This window comes from Callorhinus ursinus, unplaced genomic scaffold (genome assembly GCF_003265705.2).
Source record: "Callorhinus ursinus isolate GAN/ISIS: 27379988/994484 unplaced genomic scaffold, GSC_fseal_2.0 scaffold9, whole genome shotgun sequence".
In the NCBI taxonomy this organism is placed as follows: Eukaryota; Metazoa; Chordata; class Mammalia; order Carnivora; family Otariidae; genus Callorhinus; species Callorhinus ursinus.
Window position 1 is genome coordinate 44,123,813 of NW_027397071.1, and position 21,868 is coordinate 44,145,680.

Consider the following 21,868-nt stretch of genomic DNA (forward strand, 5'->3'; position numbering starts at 1 on the left):
AATGGTTAGATTTGGTCCTTGGCAGCAAGCTTAAAATACTGATAGAATCAGATATCTTTATAAGTTTCTAATCCACTTAGAACATAAACTAAGAAGTCAGGATTTTTATCTGTTTTGTTCACTGCTCTATCTCTAACTCGTAGATCAGTGTCTGGGTATTTAGAAGGTACCTGATAAGTATTTGTTGAATTTATTAAATGAATGTAAAGCCATGGGAGAGATATAAAATGCTTTGAGGGCTTAAAGGAAATAGAGGTATCAGCAATTTATTGAGAGGAATCAGGGCAGATTTTGTAGAAGAAAAAACGTTTTTATGTATTTTATTTATTTTTTTAGATTTATTTATTTTTTTTTGACACAGAGAGAGTGAGAGATCACAAGTAGGCAGAGCAGCAGGCAGAAGGAGAGGGGAGGGAGAAGCAGGCTCCCTGCTGACAAGAGAGCCTGATGTGGGGCTCAATCCCAGAACCCTGGGATCATGACCTGAGCCGAAGGCAGACGCCCAACTGACTGAGCCACCCAGCACTCCAGAAAAAATGTTTTTAGATGATCATTAGGACTGGGACTAGGGTGAGGCAAGTTAAGTGCCTAGAGCACAGAATTTAAGAGCACACTCACCTTCAGGGTCATGCCTCACTCTGGTCCCACCATATGATCTTTAAAGGATGACCATGAGTTGCAAGTGCCCATGTACGGTGGTCAGAATGATTCATTGGTGGGGCAAAACTGCACAAAGAAAACCTTGAAAGTTCAGGAAATTGTAGGGGTATATTGAGAGAACAAGGAATCAAGTTGACCTGGTAAATAGGGTACAATTAGAGAGATTGTAAGAATTTAGGGCTTGAAGGTAAATTGAGGCCATATAGAATAGGTCATTTATGCCTGTGAAGAGTAAGTTCCATTCGTTAAGAGATGGGGAGCTACTGAAAGATTAAGAACAGAAGCAGTTTGATTATAATCTCATTAAAAAATATGTACCTGGGTGGCTCAGTCGTTAAGCGTCTGCCTTCGGCTCAGGTCATGATCCCCGGGTCCTGGGATCGAGCCCCGCGTCGGGCTCCCTGCTCTGCAGAGAGCCTGCTTCTCCCTCTCCCACTCCTCCTGCTCGTGTTCCTTCTCTCATTGTGTCTGTCAAATAAATAAAATCTTTAATAAAAAAAAAATAGAAAAAAAATAAATTGGTATTGTAGGTTGATCACAGTAGTTTTGGGATAGGAGTGTTTTTGTACTAATAAATAACCTAAATAATATTAGGTTATTAGGGAAGAATTTCATTTGCTTACTTGAAGGAAAAAAATCAAAACATTTAGTATCCTTGAGTATGGCTATCTTGAATCATTGATTCATTCAAATTTACTTTTTACAATTTTTACTTAGCAAATGTTTTGTAGCTCACATTTTTTTTTTTTTTAGCAATCACAATATGAGAATTTCAAAACAAATCTGTTTTTTTTAACATGTTCCGCATTTCAAAGGGAGATACTTTAGGCCTATGTTACCTGAGCTCTCTTTGACACTATTATATGATACATAGTTTGTCATATGTTGTTAGTTTTATAGTCAACTATTGGTTGAATTATACTTACTCTTCATGTTTTCCCTGAAATCAGTTTAATCTTTTTGTAGTCTACCCTGTTCATTGGGAAAACTTCATTTGAAATTTCTGGCACTAGAAGGAAATCCTTTGAGAACTATACGAAGAGAAATTATAAATGTAAGCATATTTAGAATTCAGTTCTGGTTTTTAAATTTGAAATTCAAACATGCATGTTAATCTATGAAACTGCAAGGTATATCTTGGTGAATATGTGTCTTCTCTTCACCTTTTCAGAAAGGAACCCAAGAAGTCTTAAAATATCTGCGAAGCAAGATTAAAGGTACTTTTCTATTTTTTCCTATATTTTGAAGGATAATATGAAAGGCGGTGAAGTGCTAACAGTACATAAATTTACATGTATTTTGGGTGTAAATAATTAGAGGAAATGGTCCCTGGCAGGTGTGGTTCTAATTCTGAATCCATATAGGTCATAAATATGCTGAAGTTATAAAAACATCCTTAAATTCACAATAATAATATTTTATCCTTAATTTCTTTGATTTTTGTTACAGTGTATCAAATGGAAAATATAAGATTCAGTAAGCATCTTAGTGCTTTAACTTTGATAAAAAGAGCAAAACTTGACTTTTATGGTATAGTATATGAATGCTATTGACTGGGAAGTATATTAATAGTTATTTGAATATCTGCTTCATGCATAGTTGTGCTAAGTTCTGACAAGTATAAAGATAAAACACATTTTTCAGGATATGTTAATTTAGCATGAACATGTGCCAAAAGAGAAAATGATACTATACATTTAATTTTTAATGCTTCACTAAAATTGTACTATATCCCAATTTTTATTTTATCTATATCATTGTAGAATACACTAGAGTATTAAAAAAAATTCAGCTATACTAGTGTATTGCTGTATAACAAACACTCTACAACTAAGTGGCTAAATACAGCAACTGTTAATTTAGCTCATGACTCTGTTGGTTATGCACAGCCTAACCTAGCACCATATTGCCAGTCAATGTATGTTAAATGAATAAGATAATTATATTGTTCAGCAATTTTCATTTTCCACCTTGACCTTCAAATAAATTAATGTAATTTTCTAAGACTCTTAGTTCCTGCCAATCAAGGAGTTTCCTTTCTTTTCCAGGTATACTTTCTCCTCCAGAAAAATTTAATTATTATGCTATGAGTCGGTTAGAGGTCATATCAGAATAATCAAAAAAAAATTTTAAAAGACTTAATTTTTTTAGAGTAGTTTTAGGTTTACAACGAAATTGAGAGTAAGGTACAGATATTTCCCATATATCCTCTGGCCCCACACATGCATAGCCTCCCCCATTTATCAAAATCATTTACCTGAATGGTACATTTTTTTACCGAGGATGAGCCTGCATTGACACATCATAATGGTGTAGTATATTCTATGGATTTGGACAACTGATATATATTCCCCATTGTAATATCATACAAAGTATTTTCATTGCCCTAAAAATCTGTGATCTGTCTATTTATCCTGTTATCCCCTCAATCACCCCATATCTGGCAACCATTAATTTTTTTGTTTCCATAGTTTTGCCTTTTCCAGAATGTCATGTAATTGGAATCTTTCAGATTGACTTCTTTCATTTTGTAGTACACATTTAAGTGTCCTCCATGCTTTTCATGGCCTGATAGTTCATTTTTTTTTTTTTTAGCACTGAATAACCTATTGTCTGGATGTACTACAGTTTATTTATTCACCCTACTAAAGCATATGTTGGTTGCTTCCAAGTATTGGCAGTTATGAATAAATCTATTCTTTTTTGCATGTGGATTTCCTGATGTTTCAGCACCATTTGTGGAAAAGACCATCTTTACTACATTGTATTTATTGCCTTTGTTCCTTTGTCAAAGATGAGTTGACTGTATTTATGAAGGTCTATTTATGGGCTCTCTGTTCTGTTCTATTGATCTGTTTGTTCTTTTGTCAGCTTCACACTATCTCAGTTACAGTAGCTTTATAGTAAGTCTTCAAGTTGGATAGTGCCAGTCTTCCAGCTTTGTTTTTCTCCAAGTCAATATTGTGTTGGCCGTTTTGAGTCTTTTGCTGCTTTATATAAATTTTAGAGTCAGTTTGTCACTATCCACAAAATAATTTGCTGGGATTTTGATTGAGATTGCATTGAATCTATAGATCAAGTAGGGAAGAAGGGACATCTTGACATTATTGAGACCTTTTATCTATGAGTATGGACTGTCCATTTATTTAGTTATTTGATTTCATTCATCAGAGTTTTCTAGTTTTCCTCATAGAGTTCTTATACATATTTTGTCATATTTATATATAAGTATTTCATTTGGGGGATGCTAATATAATTAGTATTGTGTTTTTAATTTCAGATTCTACTTATTGATATAAAGGAAAGCAATTTACTTTTATATATTAACCTTGTATCCTGCTACCTTACTATAATCACTTAATAGTTTCAAGTTTTTCTTGTCACATCTTTTAGATTTTCTACCTACGATCATGTCATCTGTGAACAAAGACTATTTTGTGTCCTCCTTCCCATTTACATACTTTTTATTTCGTTTCCTTACTGTATTGCATTAACAAGGACATTTCAGTATGATGTTCAGAAGGAGTGGTGGTGAGAGGGGGCATCCTTACCTTGTGCCTAACCTTAGGGGGAAAGCTTCAAGTTTCTCACTGTTAAGTATGATGTGAGTGGTAGGTTTTTTGTAGATACTTTTCATTAAGTTGAGACAGTTCCCCTCTATTCCTAGTTTACTGAGAGTTTTTATCATAAAGGAGTGTTAGTGTTTGTTTATGCATCTATTGATACGACCATATAAGTTTTCTTTTTTTTTAGCCTGTTGATGTGAAACATTACATTGATTTTTGAATGCTGAACTAGACTTAAATACCTGGGTTGAATCCCACTTAGTCACAGTGTATAATTTTTAAAATACTTTTTAATATTCAACTTGCTACTATTTTGTTGAGGAATTTTTCATGTATGTTCGTGAGAGATCCTTTGCCCAATTTTTAATTTTTTTAATCTTTTTATCTTTATGCATTCTGGATAAAAATGTCTTGTTGGATACATGATTTGCAAGTATTTTCTAGTCCTTTGTGGGTTTGTTTTTTCATTTCTTGGTGGGGTCCTTTGAAATACAAAAGGTTTTTTTTATCTTAATTTTGATGAAGTCAATTTATTTATTTTTTCCTTTTGTTTTTTGCTTACGCTTTTGGTTTCATGTCTAAAAATCCTTTGCAAAAACCTGTTTTATGAAAATTCTTTCCTATATTTTCTTCTATGAGTTTTATACTTTTGCTCTTACATTTAAGTACTTGATCCATTTTGAGTTGATTTTTATATATGGTATAAGATAAGGATCCAATTTAATTCTTCTGCATGTGGCTATCCAGTTTCCTTCCACCATTTCCTGAAAATGCTATTCTTTCCTTATTGAGTGGTGTTGTCATTTTTGTTGAAAATCATTTGACCAGAAGAAATACAGGTTTCATTCTGAACTCTCAATTTTATTCCGTTGATCTGTATGTCTATCCTGTGCCAGTACCACAGTCTCTTGATTACCATTGATTTGTAGTAAGTTTTGAAATTGGGAAGGGTAAATCCTTTATTCTTTTTTCTCAGTCTTGTTTTAGCTATTGTGTGTTTCTTGCAATCCCACATGAATTTTAGAATCAGTTTGTTGATTTCTACAAAGAAGTCAGCTGGGATTCTGATAGGGATTACATTGAATCTGTAGATCAATTTAAGGAATATTGCCATCTTAGGTTTTTTAACTAAAAAGTCAGTAAATATACATGGTAAAAAAAATTTCAACCAATATACAAGGATATATAATGAAAAGAAAGTCTATCTCTAGTATAGTCTCCTCCCAAGGGATAATGGGCTCCCTCTTTACATCCTTCTTGATGCTGATTTTTTTATTATGATGATGATGTTATGTTAATCACCATACATTACATCATTAGTTTTTGATGTAGTGTTCCATGATTCATTGTTTGCATATAACACCCAGTGCTCCATCCAGTACGTGCCCTCTTTAATACCCATCAACAGGCTAACCCATCCCTCCACACCCCTCCCTTCTAGAACCCTCAGTTTGTTTCTCGGAGTCCATAGTCTCTCATGGTTTGTCTCCCCCTCCGATTTCCCCCTCTTCATTCTTCCCCTCCTGCTATCATCATCATCATCCTCTTCTTCTTCTTCTTCAAGATATAATGTGGTTATTAAAGGTAGCTCTTTGGAAAGTGTTGAGAATACTCATCTCAGTATGTTGTCATGCTAGTATACATGTATATTTAAAAAATAATGCTGGGTTTTGTTGCTGGTTTCATGTTGCCTATCTGCTGATGTAATTTGGCAGTATATATTACATATTCTTTAAAATGACATAACCAAAATGCTAGGGTACTTCTAAATACCAAAGCATTTACTTAATACTAACAAATATTTTGATGTCTTTTATTTCTACTTGATACTGTCTTTTATTCTGTGCTTCTTCTATGAACAAAATATTAATATGATATTTGCATAAGAAATACTAGCTTAATGATATTGATTAGTGAATAATTGATGAGCTCCATGCAAGAGAAATATACTTCATAGTATTCAACAAATGTTCATTAAATGCCTGCTGGGCTGAAGCAAGATCAGAGATACTACTAATTGTTTTATGTTCTTTTGGTATGCCTTATGCTCTTAACATATGATGAATGCTAGGACTATTTCATTTTTTTCACATTGTTGAAAATTAATAGTCTTATTTTACTTCTGTCTGGATGGCTTGAAGTCTCTTTTGCCAGTAAGTCACAAGCCATTTATTTTTGATGTGTATGATTTATGTTTGTTTTGTTCTTTATACCATATGATGGCGGTGTTAAAACAGTCTTTGGAAACTAGTGAGGGAGTTAATTGTGTGTGAGTGTGTAAGTATGCATTTATGTTAGGAATTTCTATTGAAAATAAAGTCTTGCATATGCTGAAAAAAAACCTCTTAACATGAATAATGTATCAAAAGCTTACTCAATTATGTAAATCCCCCAGTTTCAAGTGATCAAGGATAATCAGTTTCCATATGTCCTAACTCAGGAGATAGGTGTATGCCTATTTGGTAGACATTTGTGGGAAATAATATTTTTCCTTTGTTAACAAATTCTAATAGACCATATTATTTTTCTTAAGAGGAAGGATTAGTGTCATTGTTTCTTCTGAGAGATTGTAGTTACTCTTTGAAGTTTCTTTCCTACTCCCACATTTTCTTGGTAGGATTTATTAAAAGATTTTAAAGCCATATTATAATAATTTTTTCTATTTTCTATTAATTAAATGTTAAATTATAGATCTAGATTTGAGTTACTAGAAATAAAGTATATGATTAAAGACATTCTTACCAATAATATCTAGAAATCATATATACCATTTTTATATATATACAAGAATTTAAAAATGACTTTATAGTATATATATTGGTTTCATATAACTTTTCTCTTGCCAGATGATGGACCTAGCCAAAATGATTCTGTTGAGACTGCCATGACACTACCAAGTGAATCCAGAGTCAATGTACACGCTATCATCACATTAAAAATATTAGACTATAGGTATGTAATTTTCTTAAACTCTGCAGGACATATAGGAAACTTTGAGAAATAATCCTTCAGATAAAAGGAAAGTTGGTGAGGAAGAATTCATCAGAGTGTATTAGTACTTGGAGGATTAGCAATTGCAAAAACAGTGATGAAATAAAAGCATATTAAAAGTACAGTGAACTTAAATACAATTCCTTCAGTGAGTTGTATTTATTATGCTTAAGAGATAGATGTTTGTTAATATTGACATTTTTATAATAACATTTTATATTATAAAATAAGAGTGAGAGTATTGTTTGGTAATAAAATTTTCTGACTCAGTAACCAGCATCAAGAGAGGATTTTATATTGGAGAGTCTCTACTAGTAAATAAGAAATTAGTATCATTTAGTTAATGAAGACCTTAAGCAGGCAAAGCTTGAGAGGTTGTACCCCATTAATACATCTAAGCCAAATAATATGCCATAATAGTATTATGCTCTAGTACATATGTATTAAACCTGGAACAATTGGAATATTGGTATATAAATTGAGATAAAAGCCTAAAAATGTTTATATTATGGGAGTGTATTTAATTGGGGAAAGAAGATACCTATGAAAAGGTTGTTAAGTATTCTTTCACTACTATCTAGGCAACAGTGATAAATTAACCCATACTGTCAGGGCTCCTACAGTGATTAGTTTATGTCTGGATATCATCTAATGAAAATACAAAAGGATACAGACTGAAGTTCAAGTCAGGTGACTAGAGTTAATCAGTTATCTAACAGTAAGCATCAGTGTCTGGCCTGTTTTCCTTAATGTGTCTGTAGGAACCACCTCAGAGGTCAGGATACAGTTTCTTTTTCAGATCTGTTGTCATTCACATTGTTTCCACCTCTAGTCTGACACTCTTTGATGTATGTAGAAATGCCTACTCTAAGCCAACTTCATCCTTTGACACTGTAACATAAGGTAGTAGTCTTCCATATTTATATTTGTATCCCTCTTTTCTCAGAATAGATGGCAGCTTAGCATGTCTTCTCTTCCACATAATATACCCATTTATTCAGTAGACATTCTTAGAACCTACTAGGTTTCAAATCTTATGGTAGGTGTCATAATACACTGAGTGATGATGAGACAAACTTGATTCCTGCCTTAGAATTTTTTTTTCTCTGCCTTCATTCATTCCCTCAGCCCTGAATGGATATGATTTATTGAGTCCCTATTCTATGCTGGGCACTATACTAGGTATTTTACATATGCTGTTGCTTTTAATCTTCCAAACAATCTATAATTTTATTTGAGATAACCATTCCCACTTTTTAAAGTCACAGATATCACAAGTGTTATAAATATAGCACTGAAGATCATACATCTTAGATTGTTTTGATTCTAAATTTATTGAAATTTATTTTCCTCAGATTTTAATTGAAAAGGAATATTCCATTTAAAATATAAATGAATTCCTTGGGGCGCCTGGGTGGCTCAGTTGGTTAAGCATCTGCCTTTGGCTTAGGTCATGATCCCAGGGTCCTAGGATCAAGCCCCACGTCGGGTTCCCTGCTCAGCGGGGAGCCTATTTCTCCTCTCCCTCTGTCTGCCTCTCTGCCTACTTGTGCTCTCTCTCTCTCTCTCTGTCAAATAAATAAAATCTTTAAAAATAAATAAATAAATAAATAATAAAATATAAATGAATTGCCAGTATCAAGGCATAAATGCTATCAACTAAATTTTTTTAAAAGAGTGTGAATCTTCAATGTTTGATTACAATAAATCAGTTCCCCATGATTTGAGCATTTCTGATTGAAAAGATAAAAATGCTACATTTGCACAAGAGAAAATACAGCCATACAACAGAGGTAGAAGGCATACAAACTGAATTTAGGCTGTCTTTACCTATCTGTATTACAATGTCTTTCTTACAGATTCCTCTATATTGGACATTATATGTAATAATTGTTTTCTTTTTAATAAAGTCATTAATTTGGCATTCCATCAACAATATTTTTAAGTGGATGATGGATTAAGCATTGAAAATTGTAAAAGAAGAGCGTGGGGACAAATGGCTAATTATAACACAACAAATTGTTAAATCTGCAAATGTCAGAGTACTACTATACTTTCATTTAAGATTAAATGTATACTTTATTGAAAATCTTATTGAAAAGGAAATTTATTTAAATTTATATTTGCAAAAGATCTGGCCCACATAACAATGAATAACTCTTCAGATTCTAATTTCACAGAACTGAGGTTAAGAGAAAGTGAATTTTAAAAAGGTCCTTAATGGTAAAAACAGGAATAGTTCAGTCTAAGGCCACTCCCCTGTCTACCTTGTCACATGCTAAAGGAGAGAGAAATTGGCTTAGGTTATGAGAAACAGTATAATGTTGAACTTTTATTTTTTTAATTTTTATTCATTTTTTTAAAGATTTTATTAATTTGACAGAGAGACAGCACAAGCAGGGGGAGTGCAGAGGGAGAGGGAGAAGCAGGCTGCCTGCTGAGCAGAGAGCCCAATCTGAGGCTCCATCCCAGGACCCTGAAATCGTGACCTGAGCCGAAGGCAGGCACTTAACCAACAGCCACCCAGGCGCCCCTGTGTTGAACTTTTAAAAATGATTGTTCCCTTGCAGTTAACTATATAGCTACATAAAGTTGGCAGATAATCCCTGTTAGAAAAGGGATGACAACAGTTTTAAAATGATAGATTTAGTTCTATTCTGAGGTAGAGGAATCCACTTACAATTACTATCATTTAATATGATTTCTAAACATCTTAGATTCTGAAGATATATCTGGTTTTATTCACACTGAGTATGTGAGTGCTCAGAAGGTATAGTACAATGTATTGTGATATGTTATGTTGTCTGAATTCTTAATGGTTAATATTTTGTGAGTTCGTAGGTTTTTGTGGCATTATTTGCAGAACTTCAAAGTGTTCTTCATAAGCAACTGCCTTGCTGCCTTGAAAACTCATAAAATCCTTAAGGGCCTTAAAACTGAAAAGTAATAATCATATCTTTCTGGACTACTAAGGATGATGCATTTTCAAACCATTTTTTCATTTAGTGATAAACAAACAACTTTAATTCCTGATGAAGTATTTGATGCAGTAAAAAGCAACATTATCACTTCTGTTAACTTCAGTAAGAATCAGCTATGTGAAATTCCTAAAAGGTGAGAATTGTTCATGATACCATTTCTATTAAGTTGTGACTCATTCTCAGTTGTGTTTGCATCTCAGTGACAAGAATAATTATTTTTCATAGTTTTTTAATTTGAAAGCATATGTAGAAGTTTTTTCATCATTGATATTTGAGGGAGTTAGCAAAATTCACGTAAGTATTCTCTGAAACATTAATATCAGTTCTGAGAGGTATATACATTTTTAAAAATTTGATTTCTTTTTCTTTTACATTTTAAACATGGAAAATGGGTATTAGAATTATTAAAAGTATAAATTACTTTTTCCATGTAATGAAATATTAGAGGAAAAGTTTTAAGACACCATCCAAAGCCAGGTCCATGTGGATTAATAGGAATTTTCATTTTGGGCTTTATGTTAATGAATTGCCAGCCACTGAATTTTTCACTGATAGTAAAATCAATAAAAAAAACCAGATAATCCTGTTAATATTTTCCTCCCAGAAAAGGATTCTTTACTATCAAATATTAGAAGTCATGTGCATTGTACTTGTGCTGTTCAGTATGTCTTTGTTGATATTAGTTATAGCAAAATCTTTAGGTTATGAGAGAAAATTAGTATAATACTGAACTTTCTAAATGATTGTTATCTTGCAGTAAACTATATACCCAAAGAAAGTTGACAAATAACCTTGTCAATTAAAACAACAGTAGAGGAGACAGAATAGGGTAATGGTAAAGAACTTGGACAGTGGGAGTCAGTTGCATGTATCTATATCCCAGATCTGTGAGCTGTGTGGCTTTGGACAGGCTAACTAGCTGCTCTTAGTTTCCCTACCTATGAAGTAAAGATAATAAAGTATTATTTTTATTTTATTATTAAAATATTATCTTATTTTATAAGAATTAAATTAAATGACATAATCCAACAAAGCATTTAACCAGTGCCTAGCACTTAGTGAGCACTTAAGTACTTTAAAAAAAAAAAAAAGGTGATGGGGAAAATAAAATGGCTTTCATCTGACCGTCAATAACGTTTTTTAGATGTTTAAAATTTTTAAACAGTCAGACAAACTTCAACTTGCTTTCTGTTTTGCACGGCATAGTTTGGAGAATATAGATTTTTTTTTTTAAAGATTTTATTTATTTATTTGACAGAGACACAGCGAGAGGGGGAACACAAGCAGGGGGAGTGGGAGAGGGAGAAGCAGGCCCCCGTAGAGCAGGGAGCCCAAATATAGATCTTAAAAGTAAATTAACTTTGAGATTCCATAGCAAAAGGAGATCTAGTTCATCTCCTTCTCTCTTGTTTAAAGGGCTCTCAGGGCACTTGACAGAAGAACTGAGCAGTTAGATTTGCTGTCAGGATAAGTTTGCGTTGGGGATCCTGGATCAAAACTGGGAATGAAGATGGACACATCACCTTATTACTTAGTTCTCATTTTACCTCACAATCTGGTAATTCATATGTAAAACAGTATGGTATTCTGTTATTGCTGTTATTTCATCATATTTTTGTCAATTTAGAGGACCAAAGTAGAAAGATAGCAAGGACATACCTTGATCTAGAGAGTTTCTGAGTCATTTTCCTCTTTCTTAAATTTTTATTTCACAAGTCATACTTTTTACTATATGATTTCCTGATTGTGAAAATAATACTTATTCATAAAATTTTGGACAAAAGGAAGGGACAGATCATTTGTAGTCCCATCACTATTCTATTCATGGCACGTTTTATTTCTTTTTTTTTTTTTTTAAGATTTTACCTATTAGAGAGAGTGAGAGAAGAAAAAGCACATGAGAGGGGGGAGGGTCAGAGGGAGAAGCAGACTCCCCACTGAGCAGGGAGCCTGATGCAGGACTCGATCCCAGGACTCCAGGATCACGACCTGAGCCGAAGGCAGTTGCTTAACCAACTGAGCCACCCAGGCGCCCATGGCACGTTTTATTTCAAACTGTTTTCCATTTAGAATTACATATACAATTTGTATCTTAACTGGTTAATTTGTCATAAGTGTTTTCCTATGTTGTAAACAATACTTTTAAAATCTATCATATACTATAAGGTTGATTACGGCAATAAATAAAACAAAACATACTGTTTCTTTAGACCGGATTTCCAGAAGAATTATCTAAAGGAGTAGGGCTCTCAATACATATATCCAAAAACTTTCCAAAAAAGTTTTATCAGTTACATATCCAAACTCATCTTTCTTTAGCACAGCAGTTGATACTCTTTCTTTCATATAGTTTCATTTCTTGGTAAATCATATATAACATTTCTTGTTCTTATACTTAGTTAATAGCATGCTTTAAAATTACTAAGGTTGATTAGGCTTACTTAGCAGTATTTAAGTCTTTTTCTTTAAGTCTTTGACTTAAGTTGCTTAGTCATGACACTTACCAAACTAGGAATTAACTTAATGTTTTATTGCAGTCATGATTAATATAATGATAATTTGGACAAAAAATCCTATACTTTAAAAATGTTGACATATCATAGTTAAAAAACATTGTGAAGTACTCAGATACAGAGAAAATTATATTATGCAGCCTAAAGGAAAACTACTGTTATAGAATACAAACTAATTGAAATTTTCGTGAGAGAAGTAAAAGTTACAGAAAATCTTAATTAGCAAAAATAAAATAGGATTTTTCCTCCTATGCCTGCTTGTAGTTTTGAAGTTCTGACAGTGAATTCAAGAGCTAACGTCTTTAAATTATTTTTGTTTCAGGATTGTGGAACTGAAAGAAATGGTTTCTGATGTCAATCTCAGTTTTAATAAGCTTTCCTTTATATCCTTGGAATTATGTATGCTTCAAAAATTGACTTTTTTAGATCTCAGGTATTTATTGATGTTATTGCTTCACTTTTTCATTATAATTTGTCTTTGAGTTTTGCCTAACTTTTGCTCTTTCGCTCATATTTCCTAAGTAAGTGTGGAAATTGCTCTTTAGTTTATTAATTACATTTTAGGCCAAATCTAAAATTAAGCATTTAGGAAATATTTTAATCAAATATCTATCATTTATAGGCAGTTTATTTAAAATATTAGAAAATATTAACACATTGTTTAAATTCATGCTTAATTAAGCAAGGCTACAAATAACCCATGGAAAGTGTTTGTTTCCCATTTTTCCTTTTCTGAAAGTAAATAGCATAAAACTCTCAAAATCCTATGCTGGCACAGCAGCTAGCATGGCTTCTCTTAAAAAGAACCTATTTGGTTTTAAGATATTATAGTAAACATTCAATGCCAGAAAGAAAGAAAAAGACCACCATGAATGGCAACAAAAGGAAAGAAACTCTTTAAGGCTCTGCAGGGGTAATAGGAAGTTTAATTTAAATAAGTCCTAAGTTGACTTTGCCCACTGGGACTTGGTGAACTATGCCACTGGGATGAGAGATATTGTAAGTTGGATGCTGTAACATAGGTCTTGAGGTACACGGAGAGGCTAAGAGGTGGGCCACTGGTGTAGCACTACTGAGGGGAACTGATGATGGGTATGGAAGTAGAGTAGGCTGTTCTCCAAGATGCGCATTTCCAGCCAGATGGGCATGCATGGCTGTATGATTGGGACTCCCATGAGAAAGAGTGAATGGATTACTGGTAACACTAGTAGGGATATAAGCTTGCTGTCTTTGATGTCTGAAGTTTCCATTCCACTCTTGATGCCCACTCTTGAACCTGACTGAAATTCAAATGCTGCTGCTGGAAATCTGATGTCAGTTTCTGCTGATGATTACCCACCGTGGAAGGCTGGTTTAATCTCCCAGGAGCGGATCGGCCTTTTTATTAATGGCTGGCATATAGAATCTGTGTTTGCCATATGCTTTTCGGCATTTAATCCATTCTCTAGTCCCATTGGTGGCACCACAACAGTACAAACAGCTGGTTTGGTTTCCGTGTTGGCCGAGCTCACCAGTTCTGTGTTTTGATGAGCGTCTTCCACAAAGCTGCTCTTTGCAAAGGGGGTTGTGTCCTGAAGAGTCTGATGTTGGAGAGCCATCCACAGTATCACAACCACTTTCCTGTTCTTCATCTGACATACTGTTCGGTCTCTTGCAAGGGGATGGGCTGGACTGCCCTGAGGAGCTGGTGCTCAGGGTACTGTCAGGACTACTTAATGAACACATCCGATCGATATTCAAAGTGCTCTGGCAAGCTTCACAATCCAGACTATCTTTACATTCTCTGAGTGAGCATCTCTGCGCTGTCTCCTCCTCATCAGTGTCACTGCTAATAGTAATCAAACTCACTGCAGGGCTTGGGGGCTCAGCAATGATGATGGTTTGCCGCTGTTTGTCGGAAACTGATGAGTCAGACTCCTGCCGTACAGATGTTTCACAGCAGTCTCTCGCCTCTCCTTCCCCATCTGTTACCATCCCCAACCATTCATCAGACTCTGTACAAACCAATCTTCCCACCACATTCTTACATTGCAGCATCACCTGCATATACTGGATTTCCATTGAGTCCTACAAAACTCAGCCAGTATCCATATATGTGAACACTCAAAAAGAGTATATTGAGGAAGCTCAATGATATAAACATTTGATTAAAAATAAAAACATGGTATTTAATAAATATTAGCCATGGCACAAGAAAATTATTTTTGAATCATGTAGACTTGGGTGCAATTTAAACAACTTTGAGCTTTTAAAAAAAAAACTCACTTTTAATGTGTTTTGCACATTTGGTATAACTTGTCTTTGGTCATGTTATCTTCTTATGTAGTAACTCTAGACAGGTGTCTTATGGGAGCAGAAGTCCAGTTTTGCTCCTGCTATTTTTTATAAAATTGCCTTCTAACTTGTGCAAGACACATCCACATTTGGGAAGCCATTCTGTGTACAGACTTAGAGCAACAGATGCGCATATGTCAGAATTACAGCATACAAGTGAACTGTATTATCTGTGTCTTAGTGTATAAATGTTGGGTCCCTTACCTAAGAAATTGAGCTATTGTTCTTTACATTTGCATGTGTCTTTGCATGGACAAAATGTTGCCTAGATTTTGCTCTTAAATGTTGTTCTAATAATCTCAGCTGCATTGTGAACTGTTCCCACACATACTGCCTTAAATATTTGAGGTTGTTAATGTTATTACCTATATATAAATGTTGAGGACTTAAAATTCAGATCTACTCTTTAGTTTTCTTTTGATAGAGTAATGTTCATTTTTGGTTTTGTGTGGTATGATTTCAAGTTGTACCTGTTTTTTCCTTACTAAGAGGGCAGCATGTTTGCTATAGCTGAATTCTGCTGTCTGATTTTTCAGAATGATCTAGCTTCAAGAAAAGCAAGCAGTTAGTAGTGCTTAAGAAAAATTGATTCAGTATCTAATGGATAGTTGATATATGTCACAACACAGCATTTTATATACTGTTAAGTGAAATTGCAATACAATCTAAGTTTATTTTGGGAGTGTTTACTGTATAATTGGATTTAATAAAATGTTTAGAGGTTCAGTAGGGATGACTTTGAGCAGGTAATGAAAGAAAATGCAAAATGCTCATTGATTCATGATGTGGTTTCATCTTAGCTTGGGCAAACCATGCAGTATTTAATAAATAGTAGCAGAATATTTACTACTGAAGCTTGAAAAGATGTGAGTTCTTTGTGTGCAATTGTTCATTTATGCATGTGAGAGGGTTTTTTTTTTTTTTAAGTATTTTTACATTGTAGTACTTGTTTTGCTTGTTGGTGGTGTTTGCTTATTTAATACATTCCGTCTGGAACAGAAATTACATGCTTTTTCTTTCCTAGGAAGTGTGTCTTGGGTTTTTCCCTTCTTTTCTTTCTTTCTTTTTTTTTTCTTTTTTGGTGGTTGGTGGTTATGTTTAAATGAAGTTGCTTTTACAGCATCAAAGACTTAATCATCCATTTCCTATATAAAAGGTAGCTACTTTTTTGCATAGACCTCAAGTATATTGTAGTGTAGAGGTGGAATTTAAAGAAAGGTATTAAACAGGCTGTGTTTTAGCTTATGGGCAAGTAATAAATTGTATCGTTTGTCTTGAATGTATCATAGATAAGCTGCTATATAACGATTGCCACTTCAGATAGCTGTGAAATTAGGTGATTAACTAGTTGTTATTTAGCCTTCTAATTTCTGTATAAGTCTAATTACATGAAATAGAAGTTGGGGTTTTGATTTTTTACTTTGCTTTTATGTTTGGAGTGTCATTATAACTACTGTATTGTAAATGATGGAAAGTAATTGTATATGTTATTTTGGGGTGTATTATTTGCATCAGTATTTTATCTCTTTTAATGTTTGTGCTCATCACTGCATATAAAAAACTTGGATGTATCAATGTAACTTAATTTTTTATTTTCATGCTGGCATTGTAGACACTTGAGAAAGCTGTATCTTGCAGGCTTGACTTAACTTTTTTTCCTTAAAAATCTGGAATATAATCTTACAGCATTTACTGGAATAAACAGTACAAAGCATTTGAGTGTAAAACTCTCCAAATGTTTTGGATTTACAGCATTTCTTTGATAAATGAATTGCATACCACTACTACAGCTCTAATACAGCGTTGACAATAAGCTAATAATGGATAAACTTTTCTTTACTCCATTAACACAAGCAGTGTTTTATTTAATAATCATCAATGAAATAAATGTGCCTGAAATTGAGTTTAAAAATTACAGTATTAGATCATAAAATAAAAAACCAGCTGTACATTTTTAGTCACACTGAAAATGAAGGACTTAATTTTCCCCACAAGTTTCAGTGTTTTTAGTGATCAATTCTATGCATTTTATACATATATGTATTACACAGAAAAAAGGAGTAGCCTAAGATTAATTTAAAAGATTATTTACAGATGGCAAATTTATGGAGTCACTATTTAAGTAAACTTGCTGCCCTCCACAGCTTATTAATTTTTATTTATATGGCCCGGCAGATCACTGGTATCTGCTCACTTCTTGGAAAAGAATCAATGCTGGCAGCGGATGTTTCAGAAACACCAAGTGCAAAGGATCGATTTCTGTTTGTACAACAGGTACAAAACTGGCGCAGTTTTATATTCATTCAGGGCCATATTACTACCCTGAAATGTCGTATTTTCTGTATTTCAGTTCCAAGACTCAGATGGTCTTGTTAAATGGACAGTAAATGTTTTCATAATAGTCAGGTTTGATAAAGGCATACCCTAGTTGAGTACACTGCTCTTAACCGATTCTAATCATGGGCTTTTTAATGTGTTTAAAAATTAAAAATGTCAAAATCCTAACTTTTAAATTCAACATATTGACAAAAGAATTTGGATTTATACCTTCTTTAAAACCATTTTACCATTTTTCTTTTGTTTTACTGCTTTCTTAAACACTGCATGACTTCCAAGTTGCATATTTGCATACTATTTTAATTTGCAAATTATTATTTTTTTTTTTTTTACCAAATACCCTGATACTTAACTTTTCTTTTCCTTCAGGGTGTTTAAATATGTTACTGTAGTAGCAAAGCCTTTTCACTTTTTCGCATCTCAGCTACTAATTTTAATCTTGGTTTGTGTTAAGTAAAAGTTAAATCATACACTGCAAGGTGTAGGAAGATTTGTTTTAATGAACCCAAAGATAATAGATTTGATTACTAAGTTTGAACTGTTAACTGTTTAACAATTTTAGACTTGTGGCTTTCTTTCTTTGGTTTGTTTTTGCTTTTACTTCTATACTACACTAGTTTGCCATGTAGCAGTTGCACTGTGCAATATTACAATAAGGACTGGGAAAAGTTTTATGGATGTAATGTCTATTACGGTTTGCGCTAGTATTTCTCTCTAGTTCTCGGTGATTTAAATGTGACCAAGCCTTCTGTACTTTGTCACAAAAAGTGGGTTTTCCAGGTGACTATTTTGGTGAGTGTCAAAATAAGAATTTATGGTGTATTACTGTCGATTCACTTTGAATTAAAATATATATATTGCAGCAAAAAAGAAAAAAAAATAAGTCCTAAGTTGAAGTGACAGGATCAGAATTGCCACGGTTCTTTGAGGGTAATAATAAATGACTCAGAGGTAGATAGTCAAGTATTTTTTTGTTTGGGCTTTAAGTCTTTATTTGTAAGCTATAGCTCTATTATCTGCACTTCCTACTCATATATAATTACTGGAGTGCTTTTAGTTTATTTAAGCTGTAGCTCCTCTTGCCCTGCTCAAGCAATAGGTAAATAACAATAAGCTAAATTGTATCTGTTTAAGGATTTATTCTGCCTATAGAGACTTTTTTTTTTTTTTTGGCTTATGGCATTAAAGCAAATCTAATACTCTGCTCCTATTAAATGTAGACTTGCTTCTGTTTTGGGGTGGCAATTACACTGGCAAAACAGTGTAAAACCACATTGTAGTTCAGTATTAATGGAGTAGAGAGAATGAATTCATGTACTTATTACTGCTCTCTTTATTTTGGTCCCATTCAGTGTGTGTGTGTGTGTGTGTGCGCGCACACCACTGTCTATACCTTTAGGTTTCTAATTAAGTAACTAGTGTACACTTTTATTTTTTTATTTTTATTTATTTTATTTGAGAGAGAGCGAGAGAGCACAAGTAGGGTGAGCAGCAGAGGGAGAGGGAGAAGCAGATTCCTCGCCAAGCAGGGACCCTGATGTGAGGCTCGATCCCAGGACCCTAAGATCTTGACCTGAGCCAAAGGCAGTCTCTTAACAGACAGCCACCCAGGCTCCCCTAATGTACACTTTCATATCTGATATCAGTAGGTATATAAGACTCTAGGAAAAAGATACAAACCAGCAGTAGGTTATTTGGTATAACTTAATAAAGACAATAGCTGGAGAAAAGTACAGAGAAAAGAAAATATAGGTGTAGAAAGTATGACTTAACATGTTATTAGGCTTGACTTCTGAACACAAAGAAATTTAGAGAAAATTACCCAGTTGTAATAGGTAGCCATCCAGTTAAATATAATTTTCTCACAAATATTTTCTATTATAAGTAATTATATAAGCTCTAGAATCCTTCTGCCTTCCTGTTGTTAACCTTTTTTTTAACATTGTTCCCAGATCCTTCTAACAGTAAGTGAGATTCTGTTTACTGCCATGCTTCATTCTAAGATTCTTAAAAAATATATGCATTGTGTAAATTGAAATTCTAAACTTAGAGTAGAAATGGACTTGCTTAATACCTATGTAGTAGAAAGCCCTAAATTCCTAAATATATAGAATCTCATCACTTTCTTGTTTCATTTCTTTTCATAAAATTTTACAGTTCTGCTTAGAGTAGAATTTCATGTCTGTATGCAAGATACATGTATTAAACACCAATCAAATATTTGTGGAATCAAATAATGTGGTATTTACAGGCATGATCTCAAGGGCCCTATCTGTGAGAAGGATTGCTGAGATCAGTTTGAAGGAGATAAATGATTAGTTTACAGTGTTTGCCCTGTTAAATGTATTATTAAAGAGTTGGTTGCTTTATCAGTTGGTTACGTATTGGTATTATTTGGATTTGGCACACTAATCAAATACCTGAGACAGCTGACTGATTCAGAATTCTCAGGACTTAGCCTTAATGAGATCAGATCAAGAACTAACAAACCGAGCTACATAATTTTTTGTCTGATCAACACTTTATTTTTTCTTAAGATTTTATTTATTTATTTTGAGAGAGCGCGCATCAGAGAGAGAGAGCACGAGCAGAGGGGAGGGGCAGAGGGAGAGGGAGAAGCAGACTCCCCCCTGAGCAGGGAGCCCAATGCAGGACTCAATCCCGGGACCCTGGGATCATGACCTGAGCCAAAGGCAAATGTTAAACCAACTGAGGCATCCCAGGCACCCTGATCAGCCACTTTAATTATAAATTAAAGTTGTACAGATTTTCAACTTTGTAAATCATCTTTTTCTTTCCAATTTAGGAACAATTTTTTAAATTCTTTGCCTGAAGAAATGGAATCGCTGATAAGACTACAAACAATTAATCTCTCCTTTAACAGGTGAGAGACAGAGCAGACTAATCTGTGACTGAAGATTTTTATGTGGACAATTTGTAGGTCTTAGAGAATATACCTAAAAGAGCCAAATAAAAAGGCCCCATGTGTTTACTTTATTTAAATATTCAGGTTTATTTTCACCTTATTCTACCTATAATTGAAAGTGATACTGCTTTCTTAGAATTTTCACAGCTGATTATTTAGTAGACTTTGGTTCCTTTTAACAATTTTAAGAAACTTATAGCCTAGTAGGAAGACAGATATGTAAATAAATAATTATAATTGCTATGGTGAAAACGCAGTGCGTAGGTAAAGGTGTTTCCTGAGATTGCCTGAGGGCAGAGGAGATAGCATTGAAACTGAGACATCAGCCAGACACACAGGGATAGGGCATCCCAGGTGGGGCAAATGGCATGTACTAAGGCACAAACATGTGAGAACATGGTGTGATTGGAACACTTTAAGAAGTTTGATACGGCTCGGGACATAAAGTGAGGGGGTAGAGTAGAAATAACAAATGAAATTGGACATGTGAGCAGTAGCGAGTCCTGTCAGAGCTTTGTATGGCAACTAATAGATTTTATTCTGCAAACACTCTAAAGATACTGCTAATAATTAAGAGTAGCTAATATTTACTGGGGGCTTATTATCTGCTGGTACAGGACTAAGTACATATATTAACTCATTTAATCCTCACAAAAGGTGGTTTCTGTCATTATGTTCATTTAAAAATCGAAGATTGGAAGTTAAGAAAATCCTCCTGAGCTTTTCTATAAAATGTCTCCATGTAGGTATTCTTCCTTAGGTCGCTTTTACTTCTTATGAAACAGAATTACTGCCAATATATTAAGTAAATATTAGGGATTTATGTTTTGCTAAGGTTCACATAACTAGTACATTATAGCGATTGCAGATCTTGCCTCCAGCAGTTGGGCTCTTAACATCTATGTCATTTGTTTCCTATAATGCAAGTTGATTCTGGTAACAATCTAAATATTAATAGCTAACATTTATGTACTGTATTCCAGCTGAAATATAATCATTCAGTCCTTATAACAAGTGTATAAGTTTAGTACTATTATTATTCCTCGTTTGCTATTAAGCTAAGGCACAGTGATGTGTCTAAAATACTGCCTATTTAAATTTTTGTTCTGTCTGCTTCATTATTGCTCATGGTTTCTCATGTGTAGGTTATATCATTGTTGTCATTTTTAAAAATATATGCACTTCTCAGATCTCTGCTAATTTTTATCTGTGAACTGAACTATTAGTTCTGTATTGTCTGTTGAGCTGTCAATCACATTGTCAAGTAATGTCTTAGGGAAGATGGGAAAAACTAACCCTAACTTCTGTGTCAGCAGGTGAACTACATGTTTTTAAATTACCTTGTTCATGCATTGGTGGGAAGAAGAGGAAGGACTGCTCTGGAGCAGTTTGGTCCCTCTGCACTCCTAGTCATTAACTCTCCGGTCCCTCTGGAACTTCAGAGCTGTCTTGAGTTTACACTTGCTATTGCTTTTTTCTTTCTTTCTTTCTTTCTTTCTTTCTTTCTTTCTTTCTTTCTTTCTTTCTTTCTTTCTTTCTTTCTTTCTTTCTTTCTTTCTT

The 21,868-nt window shown here is 33.8% G+C and overlaps 1 protein-coding gene across 4 annotated transcripts in view; it reads left to right on the forward strand.

Annotated features, from left to right (window-relative positions):
• Nucleotides 1–21,868, forward strand: part of LRRC40 (leucine rich repeat containing 40) — a 54,037-nt gene that overhangs the window by 27,396 nt on the left and 4,773 nt on the right. For 3 of the 4 annotated variants that reach the window (XM_073896544.1, XM_073896546.1, XM_073896545.1), the window contains exons 8-14: nucleotides 1,627–1,714; nucleotides 1,832–1,877; nucleotides 7,073–7,178; nucleotides 10,224–10,331; nucleotides 13,034–13,144; nucleotides 17,221–17,319; nucleotides 20,189–20,266. In XM_073896544.1, coding sequence (XP_073752645.1) covers nucleotides 1,627–1,714; nucleotides 1,832–1,877; nucleotides 7,073–7,178; nucleotides 10,224–10,331; nucleotides 13,034–13,144; nucleotides 17,221–17,319; nucleotides 20,189–20,266 — 636 coding nt within the window. The remainder of the gene's footprint in view (nucleotides 1–1,626; nucleotides 1,715–1,831; nucleotides 1,878–7,072; nucleotides 7,179–10,223; nucleotides 10,332–13,033; nucleotides 13,145–17,220; nucleotides 17,320–20,188; nucleotides 20,267–21,868) is intronic. The other variant, XM_025871827.2, reaches the window with a different exon arrangement.